The 23,306-nt window shown below is 48.9% G+C and overlaps 1 protein-coding gene across 3 annotated transcripts in view; it reads left to right on the forward strand.

Annotated features, from left to right (window-relative positions):
- Positions 1-23,306, forward strand: part of FAM13C (family with sequence similarity 13 member C) — a 104,831-nt gene that overhangs the window by 73,071 nt on the left and 8,454 nt on the right. For all 3 annotated transcript variants that reach the window (XM_027840754.1, XM_027840756.1, XM_027840757.1), the window contains exons 7-11: positions 11,378-11,588; positions 12,394-12,526; positions 16,022-16,103; positions 18,026-18,240; positions 21,389-21,484. In XM_027840754.1, the coding sequence (XP_027696555.1) occupies positions 11,378-11,588; positions 12,394-12,526; positions 16,022-16,103; positions 18,026-18,240; positions 21,389-21,484 (737 nt within the window). The remainder of the gene's footprint in view (positions 1-11,377; positions 11,589-12,393; positions 12,527-16,021; positions 16,104-18,025; positions 18,241-21,388; positions 21,485-23,306) is intronic.

Raw genomic sequence — 23,306 nt, forward strand, 5'->3', positions numbered from 1 at the left:
TTGTAGTGCAGTTCCCCTGGCTTGCTTTCCCAGGCCTCCTTAATGCTGGGCCTTCCCTCTGTTGACTCATCCCCAAATTATGGGTTTGCACCTGGTTTTTTGCATATTGTCTCCCCTATTAGATTGTGAGCTCCTTGAGGGTAGGGACTGTCTTTCGCCTTTTTTCATATTCCTAGTGATTAACAGTGCTTGGCATGTAGTAGACGCTTAATTGACTTGTTGACTGACAGCCGTGTTTCTGTTATCCTCACATGGGTTAATCTGCCTTGTGAATGAGTATGGCCAAAGCTGGCTGGCTAGTCCTCCTCAATCATTTGTGGGCCATCGGCCCTGCAGTGGTTCATCTGTAGATGTGAAAGGCACAGGAGACTAGAAATGAGCTTAACTCACATCTAATGAGGAGAGAGAGAGGGATCTGACCTCCTTCCTCCTTACTTCCTATAAACACTGCTTGCATTCCCAGGGTAGCAAATTTTTGCCTCTGGGATGGGGATTGAGGGTAGACCGCCTAAAGCATTAAATTCACATTTATAAATCATTTTCAGTTTAAATTTGGTATATTTATATGTCTTCCTTAGAATATATATATATGAGAATGAGTGTGTTGTAGTGGCCAACTTTCGATTCAGAAAGATCTGCATTCCAGTCTTGCCTCTGACACCCACTAATTGTATGACCAGGGTCTCCTCACCTTCGTTCTCAGGCACCTGAGCTTAGAGTGCGTGCATATGTGGGTTGTCCTGGATAATGCTTTTTTATTTCTGATGCACTAAGTTGTTGGTAGAGGGAACTCCCGGTGTGGGTACTCTCTCCTCTGGGGCACATTGGCAGCTTTTCTGCAACTTAAAGTCTTAAAACGTCTGTCCAGCTAGTACGTATAAGTGGTGAGCCTTGAACCTTGGACTTTTTGTCTCCAAGGCCAAATCTCTGTTCAGTGGAACGTATTGCTTCCTTATGATTATGGTGTTAAATTACACATGTTTACATTGTGTGTGTGTGTGTGTGTGTGTGTGTGTGTGTGTGTGTGTGATTTTATACCCGGCTAGGAATCAGGAGACTTGGGTCAAGTTCCAGCTTTCTGTGTGAACTTGTATGATTTAGCTTTTTGGACCACAGTTTTCTCATCTGTACAGTGAGGGTTCTATTTTGGTTTCTAGTATCCTTATGATCTCTGACATGCTGGGATTCTAACAGATGGCATTCCATATGAATCCCACATCATTGCCCTGGGTTGTCTCATGTATTTCTTCCTGCTGCTTTTTCGGGGCAGTGGGGCACAAGCCATGACAGAAGGGCTCCTAGCACAAGGCCAGGGACAAATTGACCAGCTGCTGGCCAAGGAACAGCCCAACTGAGTTAGGACAACTTTGTGTTCAGGACCAGGCTTCCGGCCTCTGGCCAAGGGCACATCTGGGCACTTCTGTCCGTCACTGTGTAGACTGTTCCTTCTGTTGGAGTTGTGTATGTATAGACAACAGGCTGGCCATAGGGCACAGGTCACAGCCACAGCCACAGCCGCTCAAAGCTTGTCTGTTTACTCACAGAGGGGCTGTAATCTGCATCAGTGGAGGGAACACCCCACGCTGAAAAAAAATGGCACACTCTTAGAGTGCTGCAATATGCCAGCATTGTAAGTGGTAGATTATAGTGATTTGGGCTCATTTTATACTAGGCAAGTCTTCATGAAGGTAAGGACAGCATTTTGTCTTATGTAAACGTGACCTGTTTCACAGGGCTCTCTGCACAGGGTCAGTATTTAGTGGTTGTTGAGTGAACGGATGAACGATGAATGAATGGTTGGATGGTTGGATAGGGGCAGCTAGGTGGTGCAGTGGATAGGTGAATGCCAGGCTTGCAGTCAGGAAGACCTGAGTTCAAATCTGGCCTTAGACACTTAACTGGCTGTGTGACCCTGGGCAAGTCACTCTATCCTGTTTGCCTCAGTTTCCTCATCTGAAATGAGCTGGAGAAGAAAATGGCAAACCGCTCCAGTGTCTTTGCCAAGAAAACCCCAAATGGGGTCACAGAGAGTCAGACATGAGTGAAATGAGTGAAGTGAACTATAGGTGAACGAATGAATGGGTAAATGGATGGATGAATGCGTGGGTGGGTGGATGGTTGGATGGATGGATGGATTGCCGAATGAAGGGATGATTGTATAAAAGGAAGCCGTTTCCTGGTGTTTTTGTGTATCGTTGTGTATTCTAGTTATCCCTGTTTGTACTGTATCCACTACCTAGAGTGTAAGCACCATGAGGCTAGGGAGGGCTACGGGGTTGTGGAGAGTGTAGTGGGCTCAGACCCAGGAAGACCAGGCTTTAAGTCCTGCCTCTGCCACTTAGAAGCTGGGTGATGCTGGACAGGCCCCTTACCCTCTCAGCCTCAATTTCCTTGTCTGTAAAATGGGCATGGTAATACCTGTAGTACTAAGGTCACAGGGTTGTTAGGAAGAAATGAATTAAACTATGTAAACTGTTTTGAAAACTTTAAAATATTATAGAGATGTCAGCTAATGTGATTATCATCTAAACTTTTAGTGTCTCCTACGGTGCTTTGCACATAGTAGGAACTTCATAAATGCTTGCTCATTGTGTGGTATTTGGGAGGATGAAACCAAATAGAGGCTGTGAGGCCCATGTGGAAGTCTCCAAGTATCCCTTTTTACTGGCCATAAGCAAACATTTGTTGTTACTATTTTTCATATCAGGATGGCCCATAAAGGAAAGACGTTATTTCATGATTTAGAGTCACTATTAAAATTAACAGCCACTCTCTCTCTATTGCTGGGCCTTGCCCACAAGGGGCATTTAGATATTTGTTGACTTGGTTGTAAGATACCCAAGTTTACCATGCTCAGTTTAGGACTTCCGCCATCTTGTGCACCTAAGTGCCAGTCATGGCTTGCCCACCTGCTTCCTGTGTGACAGGGCCTCACTTTGCTCATCTGTGAAATGGGCTCATTCCACCTTGGCACCCATGCTCCTGTGACCTGTGACATTTTGATGTGGCTTCTTTTCCCACAGATGCTCCTTTCCATCCCTTTGGTAGTAGACAATCTTTTGAGAGTTACTGTGGTCCAGACTGGGATGATTGGGGGAAATCCATCTGTGAGCCATGGGCTGAAGGACCCAGTAAATATTTCAGGCAAACTTAAAGTCTCCTGTCTAAGGTCTGATGACAAAACCAAAACACGCTCCCCGTGACGTGTAGCGTCTACCGAGCTAATCAGTCCCCGTTGGCTTCAGGCGGGTGAGAATCTGAAATGGAGGCAGGAGCAAAGAGCAGCCTCCCTCATTCCTTGAGATAATGAGTTCCATGTGCTTCCTCCCCGCTGCCTTAAATGGCCCTGGTGTGTTCATTTGGGGGAGGGTGGGGCTTTCTGAGTTTCCCACAGCTCTGGGGTTTCAGGATTTGGGGGTTGACAGTGTTCATCCTCTCCTCGTCTAACCTGACTTCATAAGCTCTGATCACATCCCCCCTAGCCTTTGTCTTTTCAGACTGAGGAGACTGACCTTTGGTCACTGGAGTGACCATTTTTGATCCTTTTCTGGTCCTTGGGCCCCATTTGAGGAGCCGTCACAAAAAGGACACAGTGCATTCCACATAGGGGTGAGCCACAGTTGTCATTTCCGCCAGATTATTTCTTTTCTTTTCTTTGTCTTTCTTTCTTTCTTTTCTTTTTTTGGCTAGGCAGTGGGGTTAAGTGACTTGCTCAGGGTCACACAACTAGTAAGTGTTGTGTGTCTGAGGTCACATTTGAACTCAGGTCCTCCTGACTCCACGGCTGGTACTCTATCCATTGCGCCACCTAGCTGCCCCCCATATTATTTCTAAAACACTCGTGAATGATGCTCAGGATTTTTTCTTCCTTCTTTTGGGTCACAGTGATGCTACAAAGGGGTGATCGATAGTGACTAGATCCTTTTCCTTAGCATTATTGATACCAGGGAGCTTGAGATTTTGTTAAGATTGCTTGAATTATTTTTCTCTAATGTTTTACTGTTTTTAGTACTATACTGGGTAAAGACAGACCGATAACCAGAAGACAGGAAGAGTGACTCGCACATTGGATGACGAAATCAATGGGCTTGACTATCGGGCAAAGAATATGAAATTTGATAGAGATAAATGTAAAATCCTCCAGTTGGGTTTGGAAAATCACCTTCCCGAGTGTCCAGCTTCCCTCCTCCCTGGAGGTCTTCTCGAGGAGGCGGGATGGACCCTCGTTGGGAATGTGGAAGAGGGCATGCATGTGGAGGTTTCTCTCAGCCCCTCTGCCCGCTGTGAAGCCCACAGGACGCTCTTTTTGACCTGGTGTGGAGCTGTCCAGAGTCAAGACAACCAGTGAGCCCCTCCTCTGGGTCGTTGTTTATCCTCCCTTTTGGGCATTTCACTGGAAAAGCTGAGGGTCCTTGGCTAACTGGGCCATCGTCCCCTAAGGACGCTGCCCCTTCTCCACCATTCACGTTAGATAGGACCGGTCCCAGGACTGCTCTCTGGAGGGACATTGTTGGGAGAGAAGAGCTGACGCATCTTTTAGAGAAATTTCCATTTAACTTAACCTTCAGTTGTGGCCTTTCATTAATTAACCCATTTCCCATCTGTGGTCAAACATTTTCCCCATCCCAATGGCGCTTCATTTGATGGTGGTGGGTTTTTTTTTAACATCTTTTGTGAAAGCGTAACTAAATGGTGTGGTTGGTTCTGCCTCGTCCACACCCTCATTTATTTGATTTTTAAAGGATCATAGAGTTGCCCTAACACAACTGGGCCATCTCTCACATCTCCAGTTTGTCCCGTCTGTGTCTTCCTTGTATGTGGTCATTTGCACGTTTTCTCCCTATTCTACTGTGAGACCCTTGAGAGCAGGGATTGTTCTTTGCCCTTTTTTTTTTTAAACACACACACACACGCACACACAGAGCACAGTACCTGGCATACAGTAGGTGCCTAATAAATGCACATCACCTTGACTTTCCTTTAAAAGGTCCTGCCTCATTTGTGTTCAGTGGTCCTGCACTTAATTGTCGATTAGACTGGCCTGCCAGGAACAGGCGTGAGGTTCCCTGTTCCACAGGCCCACCTCTGAAACCCACATGAAGGAGGGGGCTGGCATCCTCTCAATCGTCCGGACATTGGCCAGCTGGGGGAAACTGGTGGCATAATGGAGCTTCATTGCATCCCCCTCTTCAGACTGTAGCCGTATCCATATCTGTTACGCGTCTAATCCATGATGTCCCTTGGCTGGGGAAGATCTTTTAGGAGGTGCTGAATGCCATGTTAAATGGTTCCAAATGGTCACTGTCTGTAGAGTGCTTCACAAACGGTCTCTTGTTGGGGCAGAAACAAGATGTGCTTGGTGGGGGAGGAGACAAGGGGTCTAGCTAGACCCATGATTTCATTGGTGTAGGGACTCTCTTGGAGGAAGGGCCCTCTCCCAGTGCAAATCAGCACCAGTTACATCGAGGGGCCTGGGGCCCTGCCTGTTCCTGACTCAGAGGCCGGTCCACTGTCCACGAGGCAGCACCGACTGCCACTGCAGATACAACCTGCACCTGTGGAGCAGTCTAAGGTGGGCTAAGCTCTTTACAAATGTTATCTCATTTGATTGTCACAACGACCCTCTTAGGCAAGTACTGTTACTATCACTCCATTTTACGGATGAGGAAACTGAGGATGAGGAATACTAAATGCCTTGTCCAGCATTACATAGCCTAGTAACCATCTGAGGCAGGATTCCAACCTGGGTCCATCTGGTTCTAAGTCTAGCCCTTTATATACTACTCTATCATGCTGTAACAGGTATTATTATCCCATCTTACATTTAAGGAAACTGAGGCTTAGAAAGGTATAATTTTCAGAAGGGGGATTTGAACCCAAGTCTTTGACACCAAGTCAACAATCATCAAGTATTTACTAAGTGCCCACTATGTTCTCTCTGTTTCCCCAGCTCTTAGTAGCGCCATGCCTGACATACACCAGATGCTTCTCAGTCGTTCTCAGTCATTTCTGACTCTCTGTGACCCCGGTTGGAGTTCTCTTGGCAAAGACGCTGCAGTGGTTTTTGCTATTTCCTTCTCCAGCTCATTTTACCAATGAGGAAACTGAGGCAGACAGGGTTAAGTGACTTGCTCAGAGTCACACAGATAGGAAGTGTCTGAGGCCAGATTTGAACTCAGGAAGATGAGTATTCCTGACTCCCGGGCCGTGCTCTATGTACTGCACCAAAGTGCCTGCTATGGGGCTGGGCACATTGTGCTCAGCTCTTATTAGCACATTCCAGATGCTTAATAAATGTCTATTGGGAATATCAAGTGAATAAATCCAAGTTTATTCAAGGTGTTTTGGAGGGTGAGTGCAGCTCTTGACCCCTGGTGATGGTCTGTGAAGGAAGGGCCTCTTTGTGCTATGAGTAGGCACAAGGAAAACAGCCCATGATAAGAAGGATTTCATGTGCACTTTGTTATAAGGAACTTGAAAAGGTCAAGCTCGAAATAAATATATTGGACACAAAAGCAAAGCCATGAGAGATTTGGGCCCTGTTCTGTTTTTCCTGAGAAGGGGCTCAGAGCTCTTATCAGACCATGTCTATATGACCCCAAAGCAACAGTGAAAAAAACAGAACCAAAGCAAACAGTGTCTACACGAAGCAGGGCAGCTGTGAGTGCTTGGCTGTGACTGGCAAATCTTGGTTAATGACCTTTGTGGAACCATGAGAAAAGGGTGAGGCGCAGTGGGAGCTGAGGACAACGTCGCCTGATTTTCAGAGTCAGGGGGACGATGCTGCAGCCTGTGGCTGTTCAATGTGACCCTGACTCCCGGTAACATTTTAGAGTGGGTTGTTAAGGGTCAGGCAGTTCTTAAACACTTAGAAAAGGAAGTGATTGCAGATGCTGGTATTGTTAAGAATAAAGCTGGCCAATTTTCCTTCTTGAAAGGGTTTCCAGCCTAGGACACTGAGGAAATGCTGCGCGTATAGGCATTTGACAGGAGTTCCTCATAGCATTTTTGATGCCAAGATGGCGGGATGTGGCCTGGTTGGCGGTACCCTGAGGCCTGTGTGAAGCTCAGTAACTGACCCAAAGCACAGAGTTTTGGTTCATGGATTGTTGCCGGTACAAAGGAATATCTCCAGTGGAGGTCCCCAGGTCTCTCTCCTCTGTTTAACATCTTTATGAATGACGCGGATAAAGGCATTTGAAAATCAAGGAAACTTGGAATGAGAAAGGTGAAGTGAGCTGTCACTGTGAAAGAAAGTGGTCAACTGCAGTGGTTCACATTAATTCGGACATTCCTGCGTCCTGGTCCAGTCTCTATCCAAAAGGCCCAGGCTTCTACCTGAGGATCATGGGAGTTAGTTTCCAGCTTTATCATGGACGAGTCGGGTGGATGGATGGGTGGATGGATGATAGATGAATGGATGGATGGATGGATAGACAGCTTATTAAGTAATTTATTCATTTATCAATTTATTAATTATGATTTACTTATCAAGTGATCACTATGTGCCAGGCATTGTCCAAAGTCCAGGAGTTACAGATACAGCAGAACAGACCCTACCCTCAAGGAGCGTACACTCTAATGGGAGAAGACGCCTCAGAAAGGGGAGCTGGAAAGCCGTGGAGAGGAGGGCGTTGGGGAGGGGAGGCTGCTGGTGAGGGGGCGACGTCCACAAAGGGGCGGCTCTGCCCACGCGGGGCTTCTGTCTCGTTGGTTTGGACTGAAGGGATCGGCCAATTCAGCGGAAACAAGGCGCTCATCCAGCAGGTGTATTATTTTTTTCCCACGGGATTGACAAGTTGGCTGGCCGTTAGGTTCAGCGTTGTCTCTGATGAGTTGTGTGATCTAGGACAGATCAGTCTGCAAAGAGTTGGACCGATGACCCCAGAGCTCTGTGCCAGGGCCAGATCTCTTACCTTCTTTTTTTTTTTTAATCTCTTACAGTCTAATGGCAAAAGTAGGGGGTGGAGCATGGTACAGCATGTACATGGGTAAATCCAAGGGAGAGACGATGTTAACTGGAGGTCATCAGAAAGGCTTCATGGAGGAGGTGACCTTGAGCAGGGCCTCAAAGAGAGGACAAAGGTTGTGCAGGGTAGGGATGAGAAAGCCCCTGCTTCTAGGCAGGGCGGGGGTGGGGCAGAGGCTAGTTCATGCTCGTACAGATGTGTGGAGGTGGGAGATGGCATCTTGAGTTTAAAGCCTGCATTCCTCCTAAGAGCGGAAAAAAAGGTTCCTTGACTAAAATTACAGGCAAGGGAGGCAGGAGAGATGAGCATGGTGAAGTGGGAAGGGGTGGGTGGTCTAATGCTGAGCCTCAGCATCAGGCAAAAGAGTGGATTTGATGCAGGGAGCCCAGCAAAGGTTTGGCAGAGGGGTGATGCGATGGGAGCAGCAGGTGGGCCATTGGGGGCGCCACAATGTACGGAGCGCTAGGTCTGGAGTCGGGAAGACCTGAGTTCAAATCCCACCTCAGACACTTACTAGCTGTTGGCAGGCCACTTAACAACTGTTGGCCTTAGTTTCCTCATCTGTAAAACGGGGATAAAAATGGCACTTACCTTCCAGGGTTGTTGTGAAGGTCAGATGAGGTAATGTTTGTAAAGCACTCATCACAGTGCCTGGCACGCAGCAGGTGCTATTTAATGATTGTTAGCAACGACATTACATGCATTATTATTATTATAAGCAGCCAGCAGTGAATGGATGAGGAAGGTGATCTGGTCAGCAGAAACTAGAGACAGCACGTAGCAGGGACCAAACGCTGTGTAAACACCATAAAGGCTCATATGGCGTCCTGTTTACTCAGCTGATTATGTTCAGTCAGTGCATCTCCCTCATCCATCCATCCATCTTCCATCCATCCATCTATGTATCTGCTCATCCATCCATCCATCTTCTCTCCATCCATCTATCCATCTATCCTTCCATCCATCTGCTCATCCATCCATCTAGTCATCCATCCATCTGCTCATTCATCCATCCATCCATCCATCCATCCATTCCTCCATCTCTCTATGCACTGTGCCAACCTAGCTGTCCATATATTTCTGTGTAAGTTACTAATATGCAGTAATTTATTAGATCCTGTGAATAACTGCATGAGAGTAAGTATTCCTGGCATCGTGCTCATATTACAGATGAGAAAACTGAGGCTCCGAGAGTCGAAATAACATGCTAGTGCTCATACATACTGGTCAGAGCCAGGATTCAGAACCAGGGCCTAGAGCACTACCCGCTCTACCAGACTGCCTCGTTCGGCTTTTCCTGCCAGACTCCTTTGAAACAGAAATCCACCAGAGCCCGTAGGTTCTCTTTGGAGCCACTTGTATTCGGTTTTGCCCCTAGGCCTCTAAGGCTGATGGGAATAAGAGGGTGGGCAAACAGCATGGCAGAAGTACAAGCTGCTGCTTGTAGGGATCATCTCGTTCTTTCTACTCGTGTCTTCAGTGTTTGTCTCACAGCAGGTGCTTAAGAAGTGCTGGCTGGTTGGAGGTTGGGTGATATGGTCATGACTGGCAGGCCTGGCCCTGAGCCTGCCCACCCCGCTGCCTGCAGTTGTCTTCTGCACACTTAAGACTGACTTTTCTGCAGGAGACAGGATTCAGCCTCATCCCTGGTATTTCTTCCCCTCTGGACACCTGATCACTGGTTTGAAGGTTTCATTGTTCCCTAACTCACTTCACCATCTCATCTGGAATGAAAGCTCATCAGCCTGGAAGTGTCCAGGCCGGACGTTGGCCCGAGGGGTCCCGACCGGACAGCCTGGCCTGGGGACGGGGCCATCTCCTCCATTCGGTGACTTCCTCCCTCTTTCCACCAGAGCTTGGGTTGGTCCTCCGCAGAAGCCGTGAGGGGTGCCAGGCGTTGGCATTTAAGGCGCCGAGGCGAGCCTCTCAGGGAGACAGTTTGGGGCGGAGCAGGGCAGGGCACAGATGGAGTGTGGACAAGTCCTAGTCTAGGGGGCATGGGCTACATTGTGGCTCTGCTAGCTGTGTGCCCCTGAACAAATCCCTTCACCTCCTTGTGCCTCAGTTTCCTTCTCTTTAAGACGATGAGAAAATGTTAAATTAGATGTTCTTTAAGGTTTCTTCCGTCCTGCAAATTCCATGATCTTTGATTGGTAGCCATCGTCCAAACTGAGGCCTCACTTCTACCTAAGGCAGTGACCGCGTCCGATGGTGTTTGCCGCGTTTGGCCCCTGCTGGTCCCCCCCTCCTTCGCCTTCTGCCCCCTGGGCCCACGAGGGGTCCTCGCAGTCATGGCGGCTGGGCTGCCTGAGTGTGTTGGCTCGTTCACTTTGTGCGCCGTCTCCTCCTGGCCCTCATCACTTTCCTCTGAGTAACGAGGAAGAAGAGCAGTCATCGTGATTATCACTAACGCTTCTATAGCACTTTAACGTTTGCCGAGCTCTGCACGTGGGTTCACTCACTTGATTCTCACGGCAACTCGGGAAGTAGGTGCGGCTGTTATCTCCATTTTCCAGATGCGGAAACTGAGTCTGTGCAGGGTTTCCTGGCTTGCCCGGGGTCCACAGGGAGTCGGGAAGGTGGCTCTTCCTGGTCGCACCTGGCTTCCTTGGCTCAGGGTGTCTCTGGTTCTCCAGCCACGCTGCCGCAAGTGTTGGGCTTAGACTTGATCCCGCCTGGGCCAAGGGGTCCAATCCCACAACCAGTGGTTTGTCCTTCAGACAAAGACTCATCACCAGCCACGAGAAACCTCTCCAGTTCCCCCCCAGCCCCGCCACCGGTGCCCGCTCCCATCCCCTCGTGTCCATTCTGAGCCTGCCTTTGGACGGCCCGCCTGTAGACGTGTTCCCTGGAGGGACCGTAAGCTCCTCACGGGCAGCCTGCATCCCCAGCACCCGGCACAGCCCCGGCACGTAGTAGGTGCTTAAGAAACGTTTGTGGACTGATTTCTAAAAATCTTCATGCAGATCTAGACATGCCGAAATTGGACGTACTTCCTCTTTAGTCACCCTAAGTTTAGATTTCATTCCTCATAATACATGTACGTACACATTTATGGCAAGGGAAAGAGGAAGAGGGAGAGAAAATGAAGGAAAGAGTAAGAAAAGGAGGGAGAGGGGAGCGAGAGAGAGACTGACAGTGGGAGAGAGAGGAGGAGGAGAGACAGACAGACAGACAGACAGACAGAGGCAGTTCGTGGTTCGTTTTGAGGAGTTCTGGGCTTAGGTTTTCCTGTCGATGAGTTGGGGATGACAATGTTTTCCACACCTCACCCGGGTTTTGGGGGAACTCACACGGTATTTTGATCCAGCCCTCAGCTTCCCCAAGAACAAGGGAGTGCCAGAAATGCAAGCTCGAGCTGTGAACAGTAATGTACGTGTCAGTAACAAGCCTTCTTGTCCTCCCAGACCCGGTGCCCGCCTACAAAGACTGGCGTAATGAAGCCGACAGCAGCTCCGAGGACCCGCCGTCCCTCGGCACCAGCCGCCTGCTGCATCACATCACGGACGGAGACCGCCCGCTCCTGTCGCCACGATGCTCCCTCTTTAGCCAAAGCCAGAGATTTAATTTAGACCCCGAATCTGCCCCTTCTCCGCCCAGCACTCAGCAGTTCATGATGTAAGGGAACGCCGTCCGGCCCAATTTGCTCTTCTCCGTTCTTCACGTGCCGTATTTATCGTTTGGTGTTTGTTTTCCCAGTGTGCCTCCTGCCTGCTGGGACGTGTGATGGGTTTGCTGGGATTGGGAGGGACGGGACGGGACGGGACGGGACGGGGCTCGTGACTGTTAAGTCCATGCCTGAGCAGCAGTGGGCGAAGTCCGTTGCTGCTGCTTTGGAAATGCTTCGAGGGGAGTTCATTGATCTTTTAGAAACATAATGCTCCATTCTGTTTTGCTACGGCAGAGCCTTCCCCACACACTCCCAGACAGATGTAGGGGCTCAGGCAGAAAGGACGGAGACACCCGTCTCCATGGGCAGCGTGGCATGGGCACTGACCCTGACCGACGTGCTTGGGCGGTTTTGCGCTTCCGTCTGCCACCTCGGTTGTCATGGGCCCCTTCATATTGTGGGGAGCTCACTCCTGGAAGGAAGGCTCATGAGGTGCCCACCTGCCCTGCTTGGGGGTGTGAGGCCAGGGGTGCGCTGCCGAACATTTCATCTGGAAAATTCCTGATGAAATGACAGAAGCGTCATTGGGAATGTAGAAAGTGTAGACGTGCTGTATGGGGCCAGAGGCTTTCTGCGTCCCAGAAAGACATGAGACCGTTCCATTGTCAGAATGCATGCTGGTTAGGGCCGCACTGAGGCACCCTCAGTTCCTCTCCAGATGGCCTTCCCTGGTCTTCTGGTCGACCCGGCTTTCGGGAGGGTCTGGCCGTTGGCAAGCCTCCTTCTCAGGTTCTGTCCCTGTCTCCTGTGCAGGCCCAGGAGTTCTTCAAGGTGCGAGGACGCGAAAGGGCCCCAGACGGTGACCCAGCTAACCAAGCACATCCAGAGCCTCAAGCGGAAAATCAGGAAATTCGAGGAAAAGTTTGAGCAGGAAAAGAAATACCGGGTGAGGCTAGGTGAAGCGGGTTCCTCCCTCCCTTCTCTGTTCACTTATGAAGGGAAAGTGTGGCCGAGGGCAGAGAGCGGAGGCCTCCACCCAGGAAGGGCTTGGATTCTGATCTCACCTGGGGCAGTGGTTCCAAGTGTGTGGCTGTCACCAAGTCCTTTGACCTCTAGTCTCAGTTTCCCCAGTGCTGTCTGGCTCTCAAGGCTGCTGTGAGGACCCAGGAAGAGCGCCTGCGTGCGTGGTGCTTCACAAACCTTCACGCGCTCAGCCGTGTGTTCTCCCTGGCCCCCCCAGGTTCCTCCACCTCGCCCCCTCTGCCCCCTCCTCTCACCATCCTGGGCACTGAGGATCTCCAGAAGGCCCTGGGAGGCAGTGATCTCGGGCGGGAGATCAGGCCCCGCGGTCCGAGGGTGGGTGTGATCGATCCCTCGGGCTGGCAGCTGCCCGCTCCGCCCATCCCCGTGCTCGACCCTTGGGAGGGCCTCCCTGGCAGAAGGATGCCACCGCCCCAGTGCTTCTGGGTCCACGGCGCCGTCCTTCCTCAGAACGCGATTTCATGAAGGAAACTTCTTGAGGTTGCAGCTCCGATGGGGCTGTCCTCATGATCGGCACTGGGTCCTTTCGGTCTGTCCATCTGTGGAGATTGGTACTTGGTGCTGGGGAATAAGGTCATCCGATAGCACGGGACTCTCTCAGAGCGTCTGTCGGGGTTCCGGGGGCCCCCGGAGGCCATCCCGGCTGAGCCTCATCTGGAAGCCAGGGGCCACTCAGCCTGGCCTTGGAGGCCCTCAGGGAGGGGGATGCCTGCCGTCCTGAGGCGGCCATTCTGTTTGGGGACCGCTCTCGACACTGGGGAGTTTGACCAGTGGTTCAAGCCTGAACGCACCTCTGTCATTTCCACAACTGCACCTCTGTGGGGTCAGGGCCTCTGTTGGTGGGCAGGGGACGCTTGGGGACCCCACCTTAGAATCCTGCTTTTAAAAGATTGAAAGAAATATACTAATCAATCACATTATTGTAGCGCTCTCAGGTATCAGTTGTGGTTCAGCCGTTTTAGTCGTGTCTGACTGTTCCTGGCCCTATTTGGGGTTTTCTTGGCCAAAATACTGGAGTGGTTTGCCATTTTCTTCTCAGATGAGGAAACTGAGGCAAACAGGGTGAAGTGACTTGCCCAGGGTCACACAGCTAGTAAATGTCTGAGGCTGGATTTGAACTCGGGAAGATGAGTCTCCCTGACTCCAAGCCTGGTGCTCTATCCGCTGCACCTCTAAGGTATACAAAGCACTTTCCTCATGGTCACTATGGAAAGTGGGTAGTACGTGCTTATCCCTATTTTATAAGTGAGGAAATCAGTCAATACACATTTATTATGTGCCAGGCCTGTGATAAGTGTTGGGGATACCAAAAAATGAAAATAAAGAAAGGCAGAAGATAATTTTTTATTTTAATTGTAAACATAGTTATCAGTATAACTCTGGGGTTCTTTTCCTTTTCTTTCTTTCTTTTTTTTTTGCCACACACTGCTTTGGCAGAATGGTGAGGTCTACAGATCCCTTTCCGGAATGTTTTTAAATGTATAAAATACATAAGATTACACAGTGCACCAATTATATTGAGATATAATTATTGGAAAAATTTTTGAAGTCCCTGTACCCCAGACTCTGAAGCCCTGGACTAACTAGTAAATGGCAGAAGCTCTCATGATTTGTAACTAATGCCAAAGAAATTGAAATTCCTTCCCACAGCATAGGAAGTAGAATACTGTACAGTGGAAAAAACTCTGGATTTAAGTCCCAGATTAAAATCGTGGTTATGCCACAAGTCATTTTCTCTCCCTAAGCCTCCATTCCCTCATCAGCAAAAAAGGGGTGGGGGAGAAGAGAGGACGCTAAATACCCTCTAAGGTCCTTTCCAGCTCTAATCACAGTCATTTGGTGGGGGGAGAATAACCTCATTACCATCCTCCAAATGGCTCCCACAATTTAAGATAAAAATCTATGCCAAAGTATGTCTCGAAGATTTTTCCAAATAGTGAAACCTCAGTTTAGTTGGACTGTTGGTTTGTGGTGTTTTGTTTTTTTTTTTTTTGGGGGGGGGGGCTTCCCTTTATTTAAAGGGAGGTAAAGAAGTTGGGAGGGGAAGGGCAGCACAGTTCAAAGTGAGGAGAAGTAAGGAACTTGGGGTCTTCTGCCACGTAAGTCATAAAGTTTCAGATGACAATGTTGGTGCTGAAAGGAAGCTTAGAACCGTAAAACACAGTAAGTCTGAGCTGGAAGGATGTCACAAGGTTCAACTCTCCCATACTTTCAAGGAGCTTACCACCTAATGGGGGAGTCAGGTTATGCATATGGACAAACACGCTATCTGCAGGATAAATCAGAAATACTTAAGAGGGGGAAGGTATAGAATTCAGAGGATTTAGGGATGGCTTCTGGTAAAAGACGGGATTTTCGTTGGGACATAAAGGAAGCCAGAGGGGTCAGTAGGGAGAGCAGAGGAGGGAGAGGGCTCCGGGGCTGGGGGACAGGCAGAGAGAATGCCCAGAGCTGGGAGATGGAGGGTCTGGTCATGGAGTGGCCAGGAGGCTGGTGTCGCTGGGTTAAAGAGTCCATGTTGGGGAGTCAGGTGTAAGAAGACTGGAAAGGGAGGAAGGGGCTTTGAAGGCCAAGCAGCATTTTGTACTTGATCCTGCAGGTGCTAGGGGGCCACTGGAGTTTATTGAGTAGGAGTGTGACGTGATCAAACATGAGCTTTTGGAAAGTCCCTTTAGTGGCTGAATGGAGAAGGGAACTGGAGTGGGGAGAGACCTGAGGCGGCCGGACCCACCACAGTCCAGGCGTGAGGGGATGAAGGCCTGCGCTAGGGTGAGGGCCATGTTGGAGGAGGGCAGGGGCATAGTCGAGCCATGGTACAGAGGTGAAATGACAGGGTGTGGCGCCATGTTGGATATGAGGGAGTGAGAGATATTGAGGAGTCCGGGACGACTCCTGGGTCGTGAGCCTGGGGGTGTGGGAGGATGGTAATCCCCTCTACACTAACAGGCAAAGTAGAAGGGGAGAAGGGGTCGGGGGAAAGGCACCGCCAGGTTTAGGTGAACAAAACATTTATGAATGAGTAAATTATTGCATGAAAGCATGAAGCATTTCTCAAGTGCTTACCATGTGCAGATTCCCGGGGAACACACACAGAAGTTTGAGGGTCCCTCCTTTCAGGGAGCCCACACCCTCTTGAGGGGAGGCTCTCCACGTTTCGGGGCATCACGGCTCTGCTGGAGGAGATCCCCTCCCTCATTGTGCAGGGAAGGAAGCCAAGGCCCAGAGAGGGGAGCCGCCTTTTCTGAGGCTGCACAGCTGGTCAGGGGCAGAGCCAGGATCCCAGCCCAGGTGTGTCAACTCGGTGCAGAGGGCTCGGCTGCTCTCGGCAGGCAGGGGAGGCCGTCGGGCTGAAGCGACTGTTAATTAGATCGTCTCCCCTGACTTGCGCTCTCTGTTGCAGCCTTCTCATGGAGACAAGACTTCAAATCCTGAAGTCCTGAAATGGATGAATGACTTGGCCAAAGGCCGCAAGCAGCTCAAAGGTAACCAGCAGGTGGGGACGGGGGCAGGGCAGGGAGGATCCGGGGCCCCTCTGCAGTGTCGAAGGGGTCCTGGGGCTGTCGTGGCCTCCACCTTGCCTTCTGCCTTTGCATTGGGGAGGATGTGGAAGGATGTCTGGGGCCCCCCTGGGGCTCACCTCGCATCTGCCCCGCTTGGTCGAATGTGGGGAATCGGGGGTCTGATCTCTGGTCTGTAAGGGGCCCCACCTCACAACAAAGCCGTTTCTGGCACTCCCGCTTGGGATGTGAGCGGGCCCCAGGGAGAGCCAGTGTTGACCAGCTCCTAGGGGCCTGACACATTTCTATGGGAAAAGCCACTTTGAAGGGATTGCTTTGGGTTGGTAACTGTCCATCTTCCCCTGGAGCCATGTTTTTGCCCTTTTTATGTGGCCCCACTGACGAGCAGAGGAAGTGTTAATAAATGCTCATTGATTGACTAATTCTAGACCTTCCTCTTCTTACTTTTCCACCATGACATAACATTTTTCTTCAACTTTTGGAAAGTCTCTGCTTGAAGGAACACTAATTACACTGTCTTGAGCTAGAATTATCAATACAGCAGGTGGAGATGTTGATACTTCTGAAGGATGGTGTTTATGATGGAGGAATTTCAGGCATCCTTACAAGCGGTGAGGGAGGCATTTTGGGGTGCTTTGATTTATTAAAATGCTGCACCAAGACAGCCTAGTATTGTCCAGTTGATGGAGCTATGAGAAGGAAACATGCCTCCCTCTTCTTGTTGCGGGGGAAGGGAACGGGGACTGTGGATGCAGGGTGAGCCGCATGAGGGTAGGCAGATTGGCTTTGTCTCCAACTGTTATTCTTTGTAATAGGGAAGGATTCAACAGGCCGGAGATGACTGAAATAAAAACAATATGCAACGATAAAGTTTCTTATTTTATTTTTTTAATCTTATTTAACATTTTTCCCCAATTACATGTAAAAACAATGTTAACATTCTTTTTTTCAAATTTTGAGTTCCAAATTCTGCACCGCCAGGAGACAAGCAGTTTGACATAGGTGATACACATGTAGTCATGCAAAACACAATTCCATGTAAGTCATTCTGTGAAAGAAAACACAGACAAAAAAAAAATCCAAGAAAAATGAAATAAAGGAAAAGTATCTTTGATCTGCAGTCAGGCTCTACCAGTCCTTTCTCTGGAGATGGGCAGCACCTTTCATCATAAGTCCCACAGAATTTTAAAAAATTTTAACAGAAAATGCACATGATTGACAAAAATGCAGTGTAATTGTGACTGGCCCTTAAATGTTGACCATTTAAATGCTTAGTCACTTTCCTTACTCTTCAGATTGTAATTAAGAAGCGTGATGTGGAAAAAATAAATTGCTTGGAGGTCGATAAACAAAGTCTGTCAGGGCATTCCGGGGTGCCGAGGGTCCAGTTCCAGACAGTCTGTTTACTAAGAATGGTATTAAAAGTCACATGGCAGGGACATGACTTCCTGGTATGGCTCTGACGCCAGCAAAGCTCGTTTTGGGCATTCCTGGCCTGGGCCCAGCCCCTCTCTGCTGTCTCCTGGAATCCCTCCAGACGTCTGCCTCCCATCGCCCCTCCAATGTTGGCTAATAAGTGTACCCTTCCTAGGGGGAGCTACGTGTTTATGAAGCCCCTCAGAGTCTTTAGAGGCTGAAGGAAGGATTGCCAAGCACCTTTGAATGCGGTGAGGGAGACATTTGGGAGTCAGAAAGCCTACACGGTCCTTTTCTGGCCCCACTCCTTAGGGGGCTGCCCACCTTGCTTCAGGAAGGTTGGCTCTCCCTCCACGTTCAGGCCTGTCCAGTGTGTGGGGCTGGTCTGACTTGGAGTGCTGATCATGTGATCACGGAAAGGCCATGAGTGATGGTGGGTCATTTGTGTTCATTGGTGGTGTTTCCCACAGAACTGAAGCTAAAGCTCTCAGAGCAACAGGGGAGTATGCCCAAAGCTATGCCACACCAGACCCTGCATCAGGAACCAGCTGCCATTCCCAAAGAGATGGAGAAGCCAGAAGCTGCAGGCACTGAGCCAAATTCCTCTGGGGAAGAGATGCCAGATGCCCTGGTCAAGCAGCTGAAGGAGCAGAGAGAACCACTGACTGCCCAGGAAGATGCCAAGGTATGTCAGGAAGTGCCCTGAATGATGCCAGCTCCGCCTCTCACTGCACTCCAAGATTTGTCAGTCATTGGAGGCTGGGGAACATATGGAGGCTGGCACCTTGAGGGTTTGCATTCCGGTTAATGGGCTGCTTGGGCATCCCATCCATTGGAGATGGATGCCGAAGGCTTGTTTGTAAGCACAAGTTGGATTGGGGTCCCTGGTTACACTGGGGACATTTCTTGTGGATGATGAGATTGTTCTAGAAAGGCTGTCATTCTGCACTGCTGGGAGGTAGGGCCATCTGATTCCATCCCAGGATACCTTTTGGGGAAGTGAACCAAAGGGGAATGGCAGCAACCCAGTTTTAGTTCTTGGAAGGAAAAATGGTGCTACCAGATCCCCCACTACTCATCCCCCAACCCTCTGGCCCATCCCTTATAACAGCCATGTCAGACTCAAATAGAAATAGATTCCTTTGGTCAGCAAATTCACTGAGAAGACCACAAATTAACATTATTTCTGTTATACTGTATTTTCGTTTATTTGGTTAAACATTTCCTAATTATATTTTGATCTGGTTTGCTTGGTAGTCAGGAGTTTTGCTGGGCATGGGAATTTGACACCACTGATGTTTACTATCCATCAGTCCTAGCGAGCCTAGCCCAAACTCAGGAAATGGAATTACTTGCTCTTCAGCACTCCATTCTCCTTTCTGCATTCTGCCCTCACATTCATTGCCCGTCCCCTTCCCAAAGAGCCCAGTGCCATCATGATGCCTGCTGCTGCCAAGATCGCTCTCCAGGAGCCTTTGTCTTAAGGAAAGGATCTTCTAGGTAGCACTGCACACTCCTGACGTTCTTTGTTCTGATAGCTACCTTCGGGACATTCTACCAATTTCTTGCCAAAATCGTGAAGCCAGAATGGAAAACCATGATCCAGCTGTGGTCTGACCATAAGAGAGGGCACTGGGATTCACCTCCGCATTCCTAGCTCTTGGCACCATGTCTCGCTGTCAGCCTCTCTTTGGTTGCCTTGCACAAATGCTGTTGAGACAAACTTCCCTCCGATCCTGACTCCTCCATCTTGGATTTGTGAAGTAGATTTCTGGAGCTCAAATATCTGACTTTATATTTATACCTATTACATTTCATCTTAGTAGATTCTGCCCAGTGTTTGGAGGATCATAGCATCATATTAGCCTATCAGTGTCTTTTTGGACCCTACCTCTGTCTCCCAGGGTGAGTTATCCACCTGCAGATTGGGGAAGCATGCCTTTCTTCCAGTCATTGATGGAAATATAAATCAGCATTGGCCTCAGCACAGACCACTGGGGTATACCCTTGGAGACCTCCTTTCAAGTTGACATGCAACCACTATTGACCATCCTTTGAACCTAATTATACTATTGACTAGCTGACATCTGGTCATCTTGTTCACGAGGTAAACTATCTGTAGCATTCTCCTCACTTGCCACTTTAATGACCCTGTCCACAAAAGAAATACACTTAATCAGTCAATCGATATTTATTAAGTGCCTTCATCTGTCATGACCTATTCTTGGTGAGGTCTTGCTGGGTCTTTGGGATTCCAGCTTCCTTTTCTAGAGAGACGCTAATTCTGTATTTAGTTGTAGAACCTAGACTCTTGCCAGGAATCAGGGTCAAAGTCATTGGTCTCTAATTTACACTCTTCACTTTTTAAGAAACAGATGAGGAGAACATTTGTTGTAGTCCTTCGGGCCTTTCTTGTTCTCTGTGACCTTTCAGATGTCCTCGTGAGTAGAGATCTAGCGTTGGATGGACGTCAAGGTCATCTTGTTTAGGTCCATCCTTTCAGAGGAGGAATCAGACCTCGGGGAGTTCAGTGACTTGCCTGGAATCACGGAGTAAGTGTCCGAGTCAGGAGGAGAACTCGGGGCTTCTGACTCCCGGCCTAGCACCAAATCCAGCACCCTTTCCACTCTGCCGGTGACGGTGGTCGGTCCTTGTCACCTGCCAGTTCTTTTAGACCCAAGAATGTGGTTGATCTCATTGGGCAGCCCAGCCGCCTCTTCCTCATCCTCTACTGAGCTCTCAGACTCCGTTAGCCTTTTTTGTTTTATTTTTGCCAGGCTGGAGGCCGAGAAAACAGCGCCATAGGATCTGAAAGCTCTGCTTTCTTTGTGAGCAGGAGTCATTTTACATCTATCCTGCACAGAAATCCTCTCTCCCCCAGAGCTGAGAACACCCTTCTTGGTCGTCTTGGGTTTTCTCAGCTCGTTCTGATCTTTACCCCTCCCGATGCACAGGCCTGAGACATGCTGTTGGGCTCTTCAGTTCCCCGTCCTTGTTTTCATCTTGTGGATGTGTCCTTTAAAAATCCAAGTTGCTTGGTTCTGGGTCACACAGGTCTTATGTGAAAAGCCAGGACTTGAGTCTAGACCAGTCCTTTTGCTTCAGATATGGTACTCGATTCTCACCATATCACTGTGATCTCTAGTGAATATCCCCTAGGGCACAGCCTGAGGATCCTTCATTAAATTCCCACTGGCACAAAACTAGTAAGTCCACATCAGTGTCGGTATAGAGGACAGGTTGTGGAGGACTGGGAAAGCCAAGTTAAGGGGTTTGGACTTTATGTGGGTAGGCCATAGGGAGAGTTGGTTTTTCTTTTTTTTCCGCTGTGTTTAAGGAAGCCCTGCATTCAATGGCGCCAGCTAGAAGGGTGGTCACCATAATCTAGATATGAGATGATGAAAGCCTGGATGAGGATGGTGGCTGTGGGAGTGGAAGGAAGATGTAGATACATCAGAGGAAAGATCAGTGAGATTTGGTCCCTGGCTGGATCCTGGAGATGAAGTGGAGGGAGAGTTGATGCAAAGACAGTGAAATGAGGTGGGGATTTGGGGCTTCATGGACTCAATCATCTTCCTTTTTCAGTGCAGGACTTTAAAAGTTAAGATCTTCCATCTATCTAAAATAGACAGGCTCCTTTTCAGCAAGTTGGCTCACAAGGACATTGGCAGGGTTTTTGTTCAGTACTTTTAAAAACTGCATGCTTCCCTGTGCTAATTGATTAGCAGTTTGCCAGGGTTCTGATCCTTGGCGTCAGGGTCCCGGGATTGTTTTGGCTTTTCCAAACAATACGTGTTTATGAGGGGAGCAGTAATTAATGTCTTGCTTTTCAGGTAATGAAACAAGACAAGAGCCTGATCAAGCCCCTTTATGACCGATACAGAATCATCAAGCAGCTCTTGTCCACGCCTTCCCTGATCCCCACCATTGTAAGTCTCAGGGCTCTCTAGGAATCGGGAAGGTGGTGATGGAGATCCAGGCCATGGCGGGGTGACTAGGCCCAGAGCTGAGAGAGTAAACACGGCAGCTTCTCTCATCCCCCCGGGGCAGTGGTCAGTCCTTGGGGATGCTATGCACCAAGCATGGAGTACTTCTGTTTTAAGAATCATTTTTAATGTTCACTGTTAATATTTTGTGGGGAGGGAAGGAAACCATAGTTTTCCAATTGGCATTGACTGCAAACGCTCCACCGTCCAGCCAGGGGAAATAGGTCCTTCTTATTCTGTGTATGTGAGTGAATTTATCTGCTTTAAAAAGAAAGTTGGAAGAATGTTTTTTTTTAAACATACTTGAGTCATGTTTTGGCCATTATCTGAGGTTAAAGTAGGAGCTTAGAAATTACTGACTGGCCTTTTTTTTAAAGAGTAATTGATTGCAATGCAAACAACTAAGAACGCTGATACATCCTCTTTGATCAACAGCAAAGAAACAAATGCTCGGTGCAGCACACACTTCCAAATAATGAAGAAATATTAACACCTAACAATAAATGTTAAATACTTGAACAGATGTATATGTCCTTTTGGTATTTTTTTTAGTGTAAAGCACTTTGAGAGAGAGCTGGGGGGAGATGGTCCAGTGCCGCACTTGGAGTCAGAAAGACCTGGGTCGTCATTTATCACCGGTGTGACTTTGATTAAGTCACTTAACCACTCTGGGCCTCAGTTTCCTCGTCTCTAAAACAAGAGAGTTAGATCAGATCGCTTCTGACGCTTCTCTGAGCAAATTCGTTACCCTCTCACCTGGGTTTATGTCTTACCTCCTGACTGACTAGCTTTGTGCCTGTGGCAGTTTAATGAATGCTCCTCAGGCTGTGCCCTGGCGGATATTCACTAGAGGTCAGACTGTATCTGAAGCAAAAGGACTGGTCTAGACTCAAGCCCTGGCTTTTCACAGAAGACCCGTGTGATCCAGAACCTAGATGTCAATTTTGGGCATCACTGAATACAAGTGCCCCAAGCTCATTCTGCCCCTAATCTGCATCCTGGGCTGTAACCGTGGGGCCTCAGAACCCTTGTACACAGGGGGCAAACCCAAAAAAGGGGAGGCTGATGTGGCCAGCCTTGTGAGGAGGGGCACTTGATTTCAGCAGTGTGGAAGAAAATCGTGGGTCATTTCAGCTGCCCCCGCCTTGACCTTCTTCCATGACCGTCCCTTAGGTAATTCAGCTATTCCCAAGAGAGATTTCCTTTTCCTTAAAGGATAGCCCATCAAGGATGGTCCCAGTACTGTCTTATTTCAAAGATGTTATTAGATAGAGAGCTGGGGAAAAGACCTTAGAAATGAGCTAGCAGAACCCCTTATTTCACAGACAAGGAAACTGATGACCAGAGCAGTCAGTCAGTCAATCAACAACCATTCATTTAGCAACTGTTATGTGTCAGGCCCCATGCTATATGCTGTGGATACACAAACAGAAGTGAGATGACAGTCACTGCCCTCAAGGTGATGAGCCCCAGGGTTTGGAACCCACCCAGGTTCTCTGCCTCCAAAGCCAGGAGTCCCTGTACACGCGTTCACTGCCTCTCTTCAGGATACTTAGTGTTTGGTAACCCTTCCTTCCTTCCTTCCTTCCTTCCTTCCTTCCTTCCTTCCTTCCTTCCTTCCTTCCTTCCTTCCTTCCTTCCTTCCTTCCATCCTTCCTTCCTTCCTTCTTTCCTTCCTTCCTCCCTTCCTTCCTTCCCTCTTTCCTTCGTTCTTTCCTTCCTCCCTTCCTTCCTTCCTTCTTTCCTTCCTTCCTCCCTTCCTTCC

This window comes from Vombatus ursinus, unplaced genomic scaffold (assembly GCF_900497805.2).
Source record: "Vombatus ursinus unplaced genomic scaffold, bare-nosed wombat genome assembly UNPS02014847.1, whole genome shotgun sequence".
NCBI classification, from domain to species: domain Eukaryota; kingdom Metazoa; phylum Chordata; class Mammalia; order Diprotodontia; family Vombatidae; genus Vombatus; species Vombatus ursinus.